We start from the raw sequence: 17,848 nt of genomic DNA, 5'->3' as shown, positions 1-17,848 counted from the left end.
CAGCTCTTACTGGGACAGTGGCGCGGCTGCCCCTCTGTTGGTCTTCCTTGGTCTCTTGTGTTCTGGGGGCCTCTGGATGTCTGGAGTTTTGATCTCCTCCATACCTGCTTCATACCTTGGAGGACGGGGCTGTGGCTCCCCACACTCCCTAGCAGATCGTTACATGGAGAAACCTTTGGAATGCAAGCATGCTGATCCACACAGGTATGCACACAGGTGTACACACGGGTATTCACAGACGTGGACTACAGCTTTCTTGGCTGCTGCCTCAAAGCACATTGTGCGCTGTCTATCTTGCGTGCTGCACAATATCGTTTATTATTTAGTATCTACTGATATCTACTGCTAGCTAGTTTATTGTGATGGTGCCGTTTTTTTTTTATTATTATTATTATGTTGCTCTTTGTTGTTTGCTCTCTCTTCTGTTTTTTTTCTCCATACAGGTGACCCAGGTGTTTTTTTTTTTTGTTTTTTTTTTCTTTCTTCCCCCCCTTCTCACCGTCTCGTCTCCCCTTTGGTTTTCTTTCTCTCCCTCTCTTTCTTTCATTCTTTCTCCCTGTCCTATCCCCCAGTCATGTCTGTCCCGTTTGTAGCAACTGAAAATAAAATAAATTCATAATTATAATAAAGGTCAATCAAATGGACCAATATGGCAAGACCATGATGATCCACTTGGTAAAATAAATCCGCTTGGCATCTTTCTTGGCCTTAAGACAACAATTCTGATGGCTAAAGATCCAAACGGGACACACAAAAAAAAAAAAAGAGTATTTGTTAAATCTTCAAGGCAGACAGAAGTGGACCAAAGAGCACAGACATGCTAAGATCAATGATCGTCTGAAGGATGAGATAACTCCACGCAACCAGTGGAAGTTGGCAAGGATCATTGAAGTGTACCCTGGAAAGGATGGAAGAGTGACCAAGGTGAAATTGCTGCTGAGTGATCCAACCCTGGATAAAGAATGAAAACGTACCTCCAAACCTGTTCACCTGGAAAGACCCATTCAGAAGACAGTCATTTTGATGGAAGGGGAAGAAGATTCTCCACCGCACTCTGCTTAAATATAATTCATAATAGTTCATTTAAAAGCCATTCATTAGTTCATAGGCAATACTTTATTCTTTAAATCACAAGTGATTGGTGGGAGTGTAACGGTCTTTTGCATTTTATGTTTTGTTGAGCTTTATGTCCAGATTTTGCTCTTTTGCACCCTCTGGTGGTGAAGTATCGAGGGTTCAGTTGTTTGCAGTTTGGGTCTCCACTCAGCCACTTTATGCTAGCGCACATGGCGTCTGCATGCTGCAGCTCGCGGTCAGCTCCACACATGGAGAAAATATTGTTCAAAGAGAAGAAATAAGTGAGAAAGAAGGCCATAAAGGACTATTTAGGCCCTCCTGGATGTCAGCTCAGGAGGTTTGTGTATTTTAAATGTTTTATTTTCTGTAATTACGGACATTTAATTAATTCATTATGTCAGTCCTGGCGTTCCATACTTAGGTCTGCAGATAAGTTCCTTTTGACAGAGGTGAACAAGCTTTTGTGATCACTGCACCCAAACTCTGGAACAGTCTGCCCCTTCATTTAGGTCTTCCCAACACTCAGCATTTTTAAAACCCAGTTGAAAACACAATTGTACTCTCTAGCTTTCAATTATGACTAGTCTTTTATAGTAATTACTATGTATGTTTACTATGTTATCTCTACTATGTACATCAATTTGGCTCAACCCATGTTGTTTTTCAATGTGCTTATAAATAAATTTTGATTCGATTTTTTTATTTTTTTATTTGATTTTGGCTACACGCCTTGACACACACACACAAAGTTACCTTTCTGTTCAGATTGCGTTATGATTATAATTCAGTTAACTCAACAGCTGTTGTGCCTTTCTCCTGATGCTTCAGGTGGAACTGTTTGAAAAGGACATAACGAACATAAAGACAGAACTGAACCATGTCTCTGCTGCTGACAAATCTCCCATCAGCCTCTACGAGTACTTCCACATTTCCCCCATTAAGGTGTGTGCGAATGCAGTTTCTGTCAAACAAATAGTGTCTGAACTGATCTCTGCAATTTCTTTGTTGCCATACTAATGCCTGCTGATGTTTTTGTGCTTTTTGTTTTGTCAGCTGCACCTGAGTTTCTCTCTGAGCTCAGGCGGAGAGGATGGCTTGACACAGAAGAGAGATCGGAACTGAACCCTGTGCAGTTGCTCAATTTGTTGCTGAAGAGTATCAGCTCACTGACGTGCAGGATGTTGTCTTCAAGTATGAATACAGAAAAAGGCTCAAATACACAGCATGCATGTGCCATCCATTAGCATTAAATTACTTCCATGTGACTTGTTCTTGGTGATTCCAACCCTGCTTCTTGGCTGAATGTGACATTTATTTCAGGCTGGCCTTTTTTGAATTGACCTACCAGTTCTACACCACTCAGCAGCTCCAGTGGGAGGTCCTCAGACATTATTCTAAGCAGGTAATACATACAAGCACAATGAAACCAGACAAGTGACAATTTGTCTTGTCTTCTTTTGTTTTGATATTTTGATTTTCCACCTATGTGTATCTCAAGGCTATTAAGCAGATGTATGTGCTGGTGCTGGGCCTCGATGTTCTTGGAAACCCATTTGGACTGATCAGAGGATTGTCAGAAGGGGTGGAGGATTTCTTTTATGAGCCCTATCAGGTAATGATATCCAATAAAATTATTGACAAGTTCAACTGGGTCTTTTAGCTTTGAAGTGCGTTATAAAACCTGTGAATAGTTACGTTGTGTAATTTAGAAAATATGGCCACATTGGATTCAGGTTAACATTCACAATAACTGTTCTTTTTTTTTCTTCTAGGGAGCCATCCAGGGCCCTGAGGAGTTTGTTGAAGGAATGGCTCTTGGGGTTAAGGCGCTGGTGGGAGGAGCTGTAGGTAAGCATGAAATGGTGTTAAAGGGGTAATACAGAGTCAGCCTTAGCTCAACAGGATCAGGTCAAAACTGCTAAATAATCACTGGAATTTCTAATTCAAAAATTAATTATGTTTAATTTATCTTTTATTTTAAATTTAAGTACAGTGTTGTGCAAAAGTCTTGCACTCATTTCTTTGTATTTTGAAATACAGTATGTACAGCAAAAACAGTTTTTACAATTCTTTATCACAACCTGAACTCTCTTACTCAGCTTCCTTGTCTTCAGGAATAGTTCTCCAGGCTTCTTGAAGGACATTCAAAGCTCTTCCTTAGATGCTGGTTGTCTTTTGTTCTGTTTTCTGTAAAGATGATCCCACACTGCTTCACTTATGTTGAGTCTGAGCACTGCTTCACCTAAGTGGAGGCATGCCTTTTAGACCTGCCACTTCTTTCTTTGTCCCTCCCAACTGTCCAGTTTCCTTCACTTGTTTTCAGCTATTTTATGTCTGTCAAACTGTGTTATCATTGCCATGTTTCATAGATTGAGCAAATCATTTGCTTTTTGTGAGAGGCTGCTGGTAACAAACTGGTTAAAAATAAAATTTAATTGAAAGTGTCCATTATGTGTAGAAACAATAATGATTCATCCCTTTAGCCTGGTGTCATTATATGCTTGACATCAGTGTTAAGAAGTTTATCAGATGTTAAAAATAATCCTGTGAAAATAATGTGAAACTAGATTGAAAATGAGTTAAAAAGCAGTAAATGTCCAACAAAAAACGTAATAAAGCTCGGAGAATTATTGCTCATCACCACATGAAAAAAATAAATAAAAAGAAATGAAGGTCGTTAAAGAGTTTGTACAGCCCTGCACGCTGTCCTCACTTTATCTGCTGTCATTATACACGTTGATTGACTGGGATGGGTTCATGGCTGCTATATAGGGCTGTAATTTGAACAGTGTAATAACTGAGCATTTGTCGTTTTACTGCATGTGTTTTTAATATAGTGTTATATCTGTTAAATTTCAGCATTATATTGCCTTTAACAGTGAACTGTGGCTGTTTCATTACACATCTGAGACTTTTTAGCAACATGTTGGAGCCCTTAAGATTTCAGATTTTCACTGACACAATTTTGACATGAACATTTAAGATATATTAAAAAATATTCTCAGGTAAGAAATCATGTTTGTTATTCAGGCGGTATTGCAGGTGCAGCCTCCAGGATAACAGGTGCCATGGCAAAGGGTGTCGCAGCGATGACAATGGATGAAGAGTACCAGCAGAAGAGACGAGAAGCTATGAACAAACAGCCCAGCGGTCTGAGAGAGGGGCTGACCAGGGGTGGAAAAGGACTGGTGTCTGTATGTAAAACTGTTTGGTTTTTAAGTTGCTCCTCTCTGTTTATCAGCAGGAAACACGCAGTTAATGCAGGATGTAGGAAGTAGTAAGACTAGCAACAACAACACTGCAAACTAGTCTGAAAGAAAATGCACGGCTGTAATGAGTCATTTATTCTGCAGTGTTATCTTCCTTTTCCCACAGGGATTTGTCAGTGGGATCACAGGGATCGTTACCAAACCTATTAAAGGTAAGATGAGTCTGACCACAAGTATAAACATGTTAGTCCAATAAAATAAGGGCATAAAAAAAACTACGTGTTCTGTTAGTGTGTTTCCATTGAACACTTGACATTTGGCCGTGAAGATCTTTGAACTTAAGCTGCAGTGTTTGTGTTATTATGCAGGGGCCCAGAAAGAGGGGGCAGTGGGCTTTTTTAAAGGTGTTGGAAAAGGTTTGGTTGGTGCAGTAGCTCGACCAACAGGAGGCATTATTGACATGGCCAGCAGCACTTTCCAAGGGATCAAGAGGTACAGTTATTTCTGTCTGTGCTATGTGATTGTGCACTTGCCGCATCAGTGTGTAATCAGATAGGTCCTGTTTGAATTTGTTTATGCCCTGAGTTGTCCTTTGTTTTCATTCATTTGTTTTAATCTTCTGCTGTACTTCTTGTACTTGACTCTCTATTAACAGCGTTACATTCAAATTAAATTGTAACTAATGTAAAGATTTGACTTCATACCTCTCACATGCAGTACCTTCATTGCCCACCAGGGGGCTGCAGCCCACAGCTTAACACAGACTGTATAAAACTTGGATGTAGCAGCCCTGGTGTCAGCTGTTGCTTTGTGGAGCCCTGTTTTGAATCCTGGAGATGAGCATTTCCACTGCTGCTGTCTTTGTTTAAAAGTTAAATTTTTCTTTATTATTATTATTATTATTATTATTATTATTACTTCTGCACTGAACCTCGCTTTCCACTGCAGGAGAGAGTGAAGTTAGTCTTTCATGCCAAAGAGTTTGGGAAGATAATAAACTTCAAAACTCCAGAGATAGCCAAAGTAAGTTTGCAATTTGGACTCAAGCTGATATTTCCTTTCAGTCGGGATACACGACTAGTGAAAATAATTAGTTCTAACTTTGGTCATTATTTATTTTCAGTGGGTTCTCACCAAATTGGAGGATGCAAGAGAGAGTTTACCCAAGTACTGACTCTGAAGATTGAGAAATGCTAAACACACGAGCTCTGTGTGTGCCAGTGCCTTTTTTTCTTTACTGCATGCTACCAAAAATATTTTTGCCTACCGTAGCTTTAGAGATTCAGTTTAACTTTCATTTCTGGATGTAAAGGAGGATTTGGGTGTAGAAATGTCAATCTTAACAGCGACTGATAGGGGGGGAAAAAATCCCTCTAGTATCACTGAGGCCAAATTAACTGTAATTGTTGTAGCACATTTAATGTTGCACACTGTTTCTTTTACTGGATTATATAAAAGGCATGTTAATATGAATTAGTATGGCTTTATAGTACACATAATTCAAAAAATGTGCATCCTTAAAGTTCTTCTTTTTCCTATTTTTATACATTGCAGAATAAAGACTGTTGAGTGTGTGAGTCAGAGATGCATGCTATTTTTATACTGTACTTACATGCATCAGTTTGCTGTATATGACCTAATATGATGTCTATCTGTATATATCCATCCTCGCATCAGACTTTATGAGGAGCTTGCAGTATGAAATTTTGTGATTTTTATGTTTTTATACCACACATATGCAATGCCAAACATGGTCTTGGGCGCATCACGGTTTAATATTACTAAATACTTTCTGCTGCCATTAACGTAGTTTTGTTTTCGGGGAACGAAATATTCACTGCGCTGGCTTTTTTTTTTTTTTTTCAATAAAAATAAACGTTTTTTTTAATTCAAAGCGGTCTTCATTTATTCCTCGCACCAAGAAAACGTCAGGCACCTGACTTGTACTCTTTATTAAATAATTATATCTCTTTATTGAAAATAACCATAAATAGAAGAAACAGTTGTATTTTTTTTCCTAAAGCACATCTCAGACTATTTACATCTGACACTCTATGAACTCCGTGGCTCTGCTGACTGTCCTGAGTAAATAAGGCACTTACATGCGTCTCAGTGTTAGAGCAACCATTTCTAAACATTATGAAATCACAAAACCGGGCTAAAGAGCATCCTTATCAAACTATTACATGGGGATACATTTACATACATTAAAGCACTCAGATCATATGTCTATTTAAATAAGTAGTTCACACAACAGGTCAGTTACTTGCTACTAATTTTCACTTTCTCATTTCCACTGTAATGTATCATTTACAGCAAATACTAAAAAACTACAAGGGAAACTAAAGCATCTAAACACAATTTCATGTTAGTATGTCTGGTACAGGATGTTTGTATTCTCTCTTTTTTGGATCCCCCTTGTTAGAAATGAAACAATTTCAAATTTCTTTTTTTTGGTTTAAGCTTGATTGATAATTAGATTCTTTTCTATTTCGGCTTTCCTCAGGTCTTCTCTTGTATGCATTTGCTCCTGTGCTGTATGCAACCTTTCTACACCAGGTTGAACTCCTTGAGGTTGTGCCTGAGGATGGTGTCTTTGACGGCCACGAAGACAAAGCGGATGTTTTCTGTGTCCGTGGCGCAGGTGAAGTGAGAATACAACGTCTTGTCCTTCTCCGGGTTTTGTTCTTGGTACATTTTTAGGATGAATTCTTGAGCTGCTACTTGATCCTGCTGAGGTCCTGCAATTCAGGGTTGATATTATTTAAATATGTCAGTAACTTCAACATACGCTCACCAGACACTTGATTGGGTAGACTTGTTCAACTGCTTGTTAATGCAAATATCTAATCTGCCAATTACATGACAGGAACTCAATGCATTTTACGACCTGCTGAAGTTCAAACTGAGCATCAGAATGGGGAAGAAAAGTGATTTAAGTGACTTTAAATGTTGGTACCAAACAGGCTGGTCTGAGTATTTCAAATTTACTGAGACACAACCATCTGTAGTGTTTACAGTGAATAGTCTGAAAGTGAAAAGATGATCTGTGAGTAGCAGTCCTCACAGAGGTCAGAGGAGAATGGCCAGACGTGATGATATAGTAACTAATGGTAATTAACTACTGATTTCAACCGAGGTATGCAGAAGAGCATCTTCTGAAGCAGATGGTCTACAGCAGCAGAAGACCACACATGGTTTCACCTCTTGTCAGCCAAAAACACCAAACCAAAACTGAAATTCTAAGTCTTGATACTTAAAGATTAAAAATGTGTTTAAAAAAAAACCAATCAGTTATTTTATTTTGAACAAATTATGGGTTTTTAATGCAGAACAAATTTGGTGATTTTCTTGTGGGCTTGTATCAAGGAGGGAGGGGCGGAGCTTAGACTAATGATTGCCAATGTGGACCAAAATTCCTGCTGAATGTTTTCAGCTCCTTTTAAAATCTCAGCCATGAAGAATTAAACCAATTCTGATGGTAAAGGAGGTTCAACCTGGTACCAGCACAGTGTACCTAATATAGTGTCAGTTGAGTATTTTTAGTCTATTTCAACACTTCCATAAAAATGAGTACCGTGCAGCGATTGTATGATGAAGGACTTAATTAGATCAGCTAAGTAATTACAAATCTTGTGGTGGAATAAGAGCTGAAATCAAGATGAGCATTCACTCAGTCTAACCTGTGAATTCAGGGAAGTAGGTGGATAAGTGAGAGTACAAGATCTTCTCCTTGAGGATGTCGGTCTTGTTGAGGAAAAGTATGACAGATGAGCGCTGGAACCAGGGGTAGGTGATGATGGTCTTGAACAGGGCCTTGCTCTCCTCCATGCGGTTCTGAGATGTTTAAAGGGATCAAACACATGTAAAACTCCAGGAGGATGTAAACTGAAATCATCATTTGCTGTGTCGTTAAATTCTCACCTCATTGTCGCACTCAGCCAGGACCTGATCGTATTCGCTGAGTGCCACCAAGAAAATGATGGAGGTGACGTTCTCAAAGCAGTGGATCCACTTTCTCCGCTCTGATCTTTGACCACCCACATCAACCATCCTGTCATAAAAGCAGCCAAGAAAAGTCACGCCACCTTCGAGGTCGGTGCCATGCCTGTGGCCAGTTCCAGTGCTGCTGCTATTATTTTGGTTCATAGAGTATTTCAAAGTAGAATGGGAGGCAGAGCCTTCAGCTTTCAGGCCCCTCTTCTGTGGAACCAGCTCCCAGTTTGGATTTGGGATACAGACAGCCTCTCTACTTTTAAGATTAGATTTAAAACTTTGCGTTTTGATAAAGCATATAGTTAGGGCTGGATCAGGTGATCTGTTAGTTATGCTACAATAGGTCTAGGCTGCATTGGCTTCCCATGAAGCACTGAGTGTTTCTTCTTCACTTACCTTTTACACATGTAAGGTGTCTACCTTAAGATATAAAGCACCTTGAGGCGACTGCTGTTGTCATTTGATGCTATATAAATTCAACTGAACTGAATTGAACTGAAACTCAGAAGATGTCAACATGCACCTCACCTGAAAATGACATTCTCCATGTCAAAGGGGTATTCAATGATACCAGTGGTTGGGACTCGGACTCTGAGGATGTCCTGAAGGTCAGGTATGTATGAGGGCTGTGAAATCCGATCCAGATCTGTGAGATAGCTAAAAAGAAAAATATGCAGGGAGAAAAAAAAACACTAAGAAAGGAAAAATACAGAAAACACGTAGAAAACTTAAAATGTAAACCAAATGCATGTAGCTACATGAGAGTTCACTCACTGGTGGGACTCTCAAGGGAGATGAAGACTTTGCTCCAATGCAAGAGAACAAATACTTTTTGTTTTAGCTTCGATCAAATTTGCATTTCCCAAAATAGTAAAAACAGCAAGCCGAAAAAAAGCTCTTCTCTTTTTATTGCCATCGTTCGTGGCAGTGACAGAGACTATATTCAGCAAGATTTTTGTTCTTCTATCAGCAGGCACTCATCTATGTGGTCAGAAGGGACTCCTCCTTCTGCATGAATATTATACTCATTTAATAATCCTGTCAATATAATTTGATCTGCGCACACTGTTAAAGATCATAAATGCCTAATTCTCACTATTTGGTGGAGTCGGACAGCTGGTACTCCCTGCGCCGATCATAGCACTCCTGTATTCCAGGATCATCCCACAGACTCTTGACAGCCATGGCGAGGTTGCTATCTAAGTCCTCCACCTTATCCACCTCCACCTCCAGGACTGCGCTGGCATGGCTCTATGGACACACCGAGAAGACAAAAAGACAGTGAGGTAACAATGAGGTAACCATCCATCAAGTCTTTATTGTAAAGGACTGGAACAGAGTCAGTCTGCCTGTACCTGGTTCTGGGGATCAGTGAAAGATATACCAAGAGCCTCCATAGCTCGGACCATTGTCTGCATGGACGTGTAGATGTTCTGGTACACCAGCTTGGCATAGCTCCTTTTGTCCTCGTCTGTATATCCTCCTCCATGGATAATCCTCATTTGTTTGATAAAGGTGCTCTTTCCACTCTCTCCAGTGCCTGTGAGACACATTGAGGATTAAACTCAATAATAGATTTATTTGGTCTACAATTTTTTGCCTCGTTGCAAATTAACATTCTGCAAATCAAACCAAAGTAAACATCTGCTGGCTGCGTGAGCAGACGGGAATGCAGTTTTATGTCTAAGGTCTGTTTTTAAAAATCTGCATTCACGTGACAGCCTGTTTCTCAGCAGTGCTCATTGGTGCAGGATTTGACCATTTTAATTGTCATGTTTCTGAATTTTAAAGAAATCATGCTGATGAGTCAGTTACGACTGCTTTCATTGTCTTGATTTTGATGCCAGACAACAGGTTCTCATAGTACCTAGAAGTATTTAAGTATCAAAACCACCAGTAATAACATTAGTCTAACTACAGCTATAAAGAGGAAGAAAATAAATGTTAAGTATAAGAAAATTAGAGTACTTATTGTACAAGCAGATTATATCATTATAGTATAAATACTGAAATGTGTAAGCATCACTTATGTGCAGGTTGATATGGAGCTCATATGTGTGCTGCTGAGAGCTACATAGATAATGTTTTATTAAACGTATTGATATGCACACACTTACTAGATAAATTCAATTGCCCTATAGTATAATACTTTGAGTGGTGGAGGGATGTTTTATTTTGTCATGCCTCTATAATTATTTGCCTTTGTTCCCTGCCTGAGCAAATCAACCCCAGAAGCCCTGCAAACGGTCCAGAATGTGGCTGTGAGGCTGCTCAACAGGTCCTTAAAAGGTCCCATGTGACACCAGTGATGGGCAACAAGCAACAAGGTGATATATACCAGTGTTTAAATTGTGTTGATAGGCCACGTAAAACCAGAGTCATGATAAACAATATATACGCGGTGTTTTTCCCTGAATAGTTTCTCCAAGTTTACTGTCTAAACTTAACATAAGCACTCTCTGCTTATGAGCAAAAAAAGTTTAGGAAGAGGGGGAAGTTTTAGGAGTGACGGCGAGAAAGACAGACAACAGAAAAAGAGAGAGAGCGAGTTTGTAGATGTGAGAGATTTGTGACGTTTAGCGTGTTTGGAGTGTGTAGTTAGTGTGTGGTGTTGTGGATAGTTTTGTGTTGTGTGTCAAAACAATGAGGCGACTGCCGTCTCAAGGTGTAAAAAAACAAAACAAAACAAAAAAACAGGAGGAGTGATACACCTGCTGCTGTCAGACCTGCAGGTGTCAGGCAGTGATGTTCTCCTTTATAGTGGACAGAAATATTTGGAGTGGCACAAATAATTTGTGTGGCATCTTATTGAATGCAGAACAGCTGATTGTTATGTAAATAGTTTGAAATGATTATTGTAAAAAAGGGGTAAAAGGTAAATGGATGCAAATAACTTTGTTCTTTGCGCACTGACAGAGGCGAGGCTGTGTCCGGCAGCCTCGCCTCTGTCAGTGCGCCCCAGGGTGGCTGTGGCTACAATGTAGCTTGCCATCAACAGTGTGTGAATGTGTGTGTGAATGGGTGGATGACTGGATGTGTAACGCACTTTGGGGTCCTTAGGGACTAAGTAAAGTGCTATACAAATACAGACCATTTACCATTTGTTACAGTAAAAAATATAACTTTCTACTCTGATTTTATGTTGTTGTTTTTTGTCTGATTTTAGATCAATTGTGTTAATACAGTATGTCAAAATGAAAACATAACTGTAAATTCAGACACAGGAGGTTGTGCTGAAAAGAATGATACTAAACAAGGCAAATAAACTGTTTTTAAAGGTGAAATGTAGAGGAAACATCAGAAGTAGTCAAACATGGCCAATTAAACTTTTTTTTTAAAGTAACGCAATAGTTGCTTTTCAAGTAATTAATTACTTTTAGAATCTTGTAACTCAGTTACTAACTCAATTACTTTTTTGAAGAACTAACTAGTAACTATAATTAATTACTTTTTCAAAGTAACTTGCCCAACACTGTGAAACACCCATTCTGTCTTCTTTAGGCTGACTTCCAAAATTTTAGTGATCACTTTGGGTCTGAACCATTTAACAGAGAGGCTGTGCCTCAAGAGCTAGAGCAGGTCATTTACCTGTTGTAAGGCTGGTGGTTTGATCCGCGGCTGCTCCGCTCTGCATGCCAAACTATCCTGGAGAAAGATACTGAACCTTGAGTTGTTGTGTGTGGTCAGTGCTAGCTAGATGTTTGACCTTTAATTGTGCTAATTAAATTGGAAATGGACTGGTTTATTTCCAGTTTACTATGGTCAGTTGCCTCCATGTATTAGTAAATTACTACATTCATATGCAAATACGAGATCTTTGAGGTCAGCTGATCAGAGCTTGCTGGTGGTATCTGGTCCAGGTTAAAGATAAAAGACGAGCCTAATTTTCTACTCTTCATTTATCCCAAGAGAAGATATTATGGCCACTGCAAGCAAGCAAATTTAGCTCTCTGCTGCAAAGACACAAACAAAAAAAGTCATGGGAGTCTCTATCCCTCCTTACAGTGACAATTTTAAACTTGAAGTTGTCTACGATACAGTAAAATGTACCCCTGCCCAGTGTCATGCATCCATGCCCCTTCTGCAAGAGCATGGAGTTTATATATACTTTAAAATATTACTGAGCTGCATCCTGGTGAGTTATTACTGCAACTCAATATTTATGATATTTACATTAAAAAAGACCCAAATTTGAATTATTACGTGTGATGTTGCACAGGTGTTGCATACTGTATGCCAGCTGGCAGCTGCCTGGCAGCTACATTAAAGACCCATCTGTCTTTTTATGAACAACTTTTTACTAAGAGATAAGTTGAAAGAAATAAAAACAAGTTCTGTGACAACTCTCAATACCCAGCTTGTCCACGCAGGGACGCAAGCTGAACGATTTGAATGTATATTTGACTGCCAAAGGGACACTCGCCAATATCCGAGAACAGGAAGTTTAAATATCACAAATTGCCCGAAATAAAATTCAACATATCATTCATAGCTTTAGTTTCACCTGGTTGAATAAAATATTTTAGTCAACCTTGCTTAATTTGCTTCTGAAAAATGACCTTCCTTTGGTCAGATGGAAAAATAAATAAAACAAAAGCCCTCCTAACTTCCAATAATTAATTCAACAAGAACGGTGCACTTTTTCACCCTGAAACCTTTCCTGAGTGACAGGATCAGATGCATGCTTAATAACTCAGAGACTCGGTGTGTATTTGGACTCAAGCTCTCCATCTAAAAGGTCTTTCGATTAACTTATATTTCACTAAAACATACTTTACTTGTTCTTATTAAAAGGTATGCAAACCACACACACACACACACACACAGTCCCTTTCTGCCATGTTACTCTTCAGCTCTTACAGCAAAAGCTCGTAATATTCTCACTGAGATCACATGATGCACAGCCGATTTCGTTAACAAATGTGTTTGTTAACAGACCTGAATATTGGAGGTTGCTGTGTTTGTGTATGTGTGGATTTATGCAGGGATGGGTGGGGAGTTTCACCTTGTGGGCATTTGTTGTGTGCGTGTGTGTGTCAGCTCCTTGGTTTCCAGCTGTTTTGCATGTCATCATCTTTACATCTTAACAAACAAATCTTAGACAAATTGTGTGCATTTGCATGCACCTTGTTTACAAGTCAAGTTTCTCGGAGATGAGATCATTTTGGAGAAGAAGGAGAGGCAGGTGCTCAGATTGGAGGCAAATCAGGCTGGACCTCAAGGAGGGAGGTTAACGAGCTCAGACTGCATGTATTCATGTCACATTATTCAGTTAATCTTTGCCCTTGATCTGTGACAAATCTTTGCCATCATCGTCTCTAGAATGAACTTTTGATAGTTCTCTATTTGTCAATATCATTCTTGATTAACTTGCCAATCAGTCAAATTTCTTTTACCATTTGAATTTGTTTTAGTGAAATGGTGCTGATTTCAAAGAGGATTAAATTAAAGGATAGTCAAGCTATAAAAACTGACGAATCACTTCACTGTCCCTGCAGAATGTTCTTCCTCAGACGCCACCGGTAGAAGCTACAGTAGATATAAACTGTGACAACTGACCCCATGAATGATTTTCAATTCAAATAGTCTGTCAGATACAAAAAGGTTTGAAACACCAATCACAAAAAATGTCATTCACGTTGCAGTCTGGGATGTCCAAGATATCTTATAGTACGTGCCAGTTTAGCTCAGTGCGTTGAGCAGGCAACCATAAGGCTGAGAATGGCCGGCCAAGGTTCAAGTCTGACCCATGGCCCTTTAGCCATTTGTCTTCCCCTCTCTTTCTCTCCCTCCCCCCACTTTCCTGTCATTTCTTCACTGTATCTGTCAATAAAGCTGAAAAGACGTCTTGAGCTGGACTCTTGACTTATCTTGATTCCTGGACACGTGCGTGTGTGCGTGGTGCAGAGTCAGGTTTTACAATTTCCTTGTGACCGATTAATGCCGGCTACAGAAGTCTCCACAGACCGGCGGCCAACATGAAATAGCTACACACATATAACAGATTTGACCACAAGCCCAAACACAGCTTCATATCTGCACACTTCCTCGATCGGGGAACGCTGTAACACGAGGTGATGGTGCCCGTGTGAATGAATGTGGTGTTAGTGTCATGAGATAACGGCTACTACCACCTGTCAAACTCTGCCCTGTCCCTTTTTTTCACAACTGAAATGTACCTGCCAGGCAGCGACTGTGCAGAGGCACAAAACAAAAAACATGAGAAGTCACTAATCTGCAAAATTTGACTTTTAAAAACAACAACAAAAAAAGAGATCCAGCAGATCTACTGCTACATTCAAACATCTTCCAGTTAAAAGTAACAGAAAAAAACAACACTTCTTCCAAAAAGAAGAACCAAACAGTATTTCAGTGTCTATATATGTAAATGTATGTATAGATATTTGAGGGTATATATCGATATATCGAGGGCATATATCCATATTTGTAAGTGTGCGCATGTGCATTTATACATGTTTATATGCATATATAGTATAAATATTATAATATAATCTCTTGCACTCTCAGTAGACCTGACTCTGACCATCCTAATGAAATCCACTGAGAGCTGAGTCACTCTGACCAGGTAACAAAAGGTTACTTTCTAGATCATGGCTGTCATACTCCTTTTACACTGTGGCCCACACAGAGCCCTGTTTGATCTTAGTGGGCTGGAGCAGTAGATTTATTACCTGGAAAAGAAAACCCTCCAAATCATTCCTTCTTCTGTCTGTGTAAAGACATTTAAGAATACATTAAGTACCTCAGAAAGCAACAGAAACACTCCAACGTGACTCTTTGTTCTCCCACTTTAAGAAAGGAGAATGATGATGAAATGCTTAAAAATGACAGAAAGAAGCAGTTTATTTCCCAGACTTTATCCTGCAGACTGACTTTGGTGCAGCATGACCGGGCAGTTGGTGTCTTTGTCGCTAAAAAAGCTTTAAAAAAAATACACTTTGAATGATAACATTTATGTCCTTCTTTTTTGCATTTACCACATTATCCAAAGTTATTTAGGGAGCCGAGTTGGGCTCTTTGACGGCCAGGTTCTGGGCCCTGGGCCTTATGTTTGACACTCCTTCAGCCTGAACAGAGACTCCAGGGTCATCCTTTTTTCTGGAAAGTTGTTTCACTCCACTTTTTGACTTCTCTCAACTACCTTTGTGATGTGTTAAACAAAACTGCTGCAGTCCAGCTGTCTGTAACAGCCTTCAGTGAGCTGAGAAAATGGTTTTCTTTTAAAGCAAATGAATGTTGGCTTGCAGGCAGAAACATAACGCTGTGTTTTGAGTGAAATGATCTGCTAAAAGAACAGTTGGTAAAAACCAATAGCTCGTGCTCCGTGATGCATTTGCATGACGTTTGCATGAAATGCGCCCGCAGCAGCTAGTTATGGCTTTCAAACACACCACTGACCGAGGCGTGGATGGCGACTGCGTTCCTGAAGTGCTCCCACACTGCTGCAGTAAAATGCGCCTGATACATGTTCAGCAAGTTTCCTCTGGATCGGGAAGCCGCTTCCATAAACTTATATAACCCTAGAACAGGGCAACCCCCCTATATTCAGGAAGAGTGTGTGTGTGTGTGTGTGGGGTGAGGTTAAGGCTCTATTACCACGCCTTAACGCTTTCCACAGGTCATCACGAACAGGACTGTGTAAAAGTGTTGTAAAGGAAAGAAACGGATATCATTTTGAACGATCCGTTTTCTCCCTGTCTGTCTGTCTGTGTGTGTCCATTTTCGGCATTTCTGTGGCCAGGTGGAAACTTAGCAACCCCAGCAGACAAAAAGTACTCAAGGATTCAAACCCCCGACCACGCGTAAAATCAATGGCAGCGCCATGGCGCGCGGCTGCGCATACCCTGGATGTTCTCGGAAAGCCAGTGCGCCTCAACTGTGAAACGCTGCTCATGACTTGAATCCTCTCATGTAGACACACGTGGCAATGACAAAATGTAGCGTGCTGGATATAATACCCACTCCTTTCCCTTCTAAAGTGTGCATTCTTCTTACATATGACTAAATGAATACTAGTCGACAGGCGTCAGAGCTCTGTCCCACCTGCCATGATACCCGTGGCCAGGTGTGGCCAGGAAGCGGTGAAATGGCAATTGCCGAGCCGTCTCCAAAATCCCCCACAACTGAAAATGAAAACGCCTGGATCCTTCCGCTAGAGGAACAACTTTAAGAGCAAATGTTTTAAAGCTTTTCGTTTGCCCGGAAAAGAACATCTATGACTACAATCAAGATCAAACCTTTGAATGATTTACAGCATGGTATTTGAGAGCATGAGGAGAATGAGGAGGACTCCGTGAAGTCAGTTACCCTCCGAGCTGGTGTTCAGGTTAGTGATGCTCACCTAAAAGCAGCAACTTGAGCTCCCTGCGAGAGTCCTTCTTGTCCTTCCGCAGCTGCTTCTCAATCTCCTCGTTGATCCTCTGGTTCTCTCTGTCCTCCGCTGAAACACAGCATCCAGCCATCGCTGAAAGTCACCAGGTTGCTCTCCAACGACCACTCGGCTGTAAAAATGTCGCAGGCTTTGATTAAAGACAGAAAAAAAAGAAAAAGGAAACTCAGACGTGTTAAAAAAAAATGCTCCTTTGCCCCCTCTTGCACTTCACAACTTCAGACGCAAAAAGGCACAGAGCATCTTCAAAACTGCGCCTTTGACTTCCACAGAAACAGAAAAGTTTGCTGCTAAAATATAAAGTGCTAGATTTCAGGGATAAGTCCAAAGCTCTCTCTCTGTTTTACTTAAGCATCGAGGTGTACAACAAGGTGCACCACGAGCTGTTCCTATTGGACAAAGTGCTGCAGTTATACTCTACCTGGACGACACTTCAGCTTTATCCTGACGAATCGGGAGGGCGTGGCACCGGCTACAAATAGAAAAGGATAAAATGGGAAGTTCGCTGCCACAACCTGTGGAAACGGTGAGCGATGAGGAATTCACCTGTAGATGAGTTTTAATCGGACATGGAGTGCCATGGCTCATTCTTAGAAGTGCTCCACGCTGTGCTCGCTTTCCTTGGAAGTTTCTATAATATCACACTCGTAATTCATGAGATCCAGGGACAGGAAACGCATTTAGCAGTTCGGCAGCAGGGAGGAGGGAGGGCCCCTCTGGCTGGCCTTCACGCCCGCTAGAGGGCGGGAAGGCCAACAGTGAAGGAATGAGTGTTTTGCACCCGTTTTGTGATCTTGCAGCAGGGTTTTTGAGAATATAAGCGAGGTAATCACAGCATTTATCCACAGTATAAGCAGTCAGTGGTGGCAGTATATATGTCGAATGATCACAAGTAGCGAAAAGTTCACATATATAACGACTAATTAAAATATGAGGATTTTTTTTTTTACTTTAAGATCTCTGGAAAACTTTTTCCAGTTCACAAAGAAAGAAGTACTAAGACTGTGGATATGAAGTTAAATAAGTGTGTTCTACCCTTCAAGTGGTGCTTTTAAAAGAAGCAAGTTTCTCCCCGAAACAGAGCCAGTAAACACTTCTCGCTCTTTGGGTCTCATTAATATTAATAATAATAATAATAATAATAGATTGTATTTAT

The 17,848-nt window shown here is 40.2% G+C and overlaps 2 protein-coding genes across 4 annotated transcripts; one reads left to right on the top strand and one right to left on the bottom strand.

The window, feature by feature from the left end:
* The first annotated feature begins 2,179 nt into the window (after positions 1-2,179).
* LOC309719051 (intermembrane lipid transfer protein VPS13A-like) lies at positions 2,180-4,995 on the top strand. The gene is made up of 7 exons (XM_082554850.1): positions 2,180-2,268; positions 2,398-2,479; positions 2,576-2,689; positions 2,850-2,925; positions 4,108-4,271; positions 4,453-4,498; positions 4,655-4,995. The coding sequence occupies exons 3-7, from the start codon at positions 2,588-2,590 to the stop codon at positions 4,840-4,842; spliced, it is 576 nt and encodes a 191-aa protein (XP_082410976.1). The 5' UTR covers positions 2,180-2,268; positions 2,398-2,479; positions 2,576-2,587; the 3' UTR covers positions 4,843-4,995.
* A 1,230-nt stretch (positions 4,996-6,225) lies between these two features.
* LOC309719050 (guanine nucleotide-binding protein subunit alpha-14-like) lies at positions 6,226-17,495 on the bottom strand. 3 transcript variants are annotated; one of them, XM_082554848.1, is made up of 9 exons: positions 17,239-17,495; positions 17,114-17,164; positions 16,645-16,822; positions 9,638-9,822; positions 9,379-9,533; positions 8,811-8,939; positions 8,211-8,340; positions 7,970-8,123; positions 6,226-7,027 (listed from the first exon to the last, which is right to left on the bottom strand). In XM_082554848.1, the coding sequence occupies exons 3-9, from the start codon at positions 16,763-16,765 to the stop codon at positions 6,837-6,839; spliced, it is 1,065 nt and encodes a 354-aa protein (XP_082410974.1). In that variant the 5' UTR covers positions 16,766-16,822; positions 17,114-17,164; positions 17,239-17,495; the 3' UTR covers positions 6,226-6,836. The 3 variants fall into 3 exon arrangements, with proteins under 3 accessions (XP_082410974.1, XP_082410975.1, XP_082410973.1); XM_082554849.1 differs by having other exon boundaries at positions 16,645-16,804; XM_082554847.1 differs by lacking the exons at positions 17,114-17,164; positions 17,239-17,495 and having other exon boundaries at positions 16,645-17,088.
* Positions 17,496-17,848: the final 353 nt, after the last annotated feature.

The sequence above is a fragment of the Aulonocara stuartgranti genome (assembly GCF_965226115.1).
Source record: "Aulonocara stuartgranti genome assembly, chromosome: 12".
Taxonomy (NCBI): Eukaryota; Metazoa; Chordata; class Actinopteri; order Cichliformes; family Cichlidae; genus Aulonocara; species Aulonocara stuartgranti.
Note: the sequence above shows the minus strand (reverse complement) of the source record. Positions and strands in the feature narration are given on the sequence as shown.

Excerpts from the sequence above, each read along its gene's own strand:
- LOC309719051 (XM_082554850.1), top strand. The coding sequence starts at position 2,588 with ATGTATGTGCTGGTGCTGGGCCTCGATGTTCTTGGAAACCCATTTGGA. Across the intron at positions 2,690-2,849 it reads TCTTTTATGAGCCCTATCAG|GGAGCCATCCAGGGCCCTGA; the intron begins GTAATGATATCC and ends TTTTTCTTCTAG. Across the intron at positions 4,499-4,654 it reads CGTTACCAAACCTATTAAAG|GGGCCCAGAAAGAGGGGGCA; the intron begins GTAAGATGAGTC and ends GTTATTATGCAG.
- LOC309719050 (XM_082554848.1), bottom strand. The coding sequence starts at position 16,765 with ATGGCTGGATGCTGTGTTTCAGCGGAGGACAGAGAGAACCAGAGGATC. Across the intron at positions 9,823-16,644 it reads GCTCAAGTTGCTGCTTTTAG|GCACTGGAGAGAGTGGAAAG; the intron begins GTGAGCATCACT and ends TGTGTCTCACAG. Across the intron at positions 8,341-8,810 it reads ATGGAGAATGTCATTTTCAG|GATGGTTGATGTGGGTGGTC; the intron begins GTGAGGTGCATG and ends CTTTTATGACAG.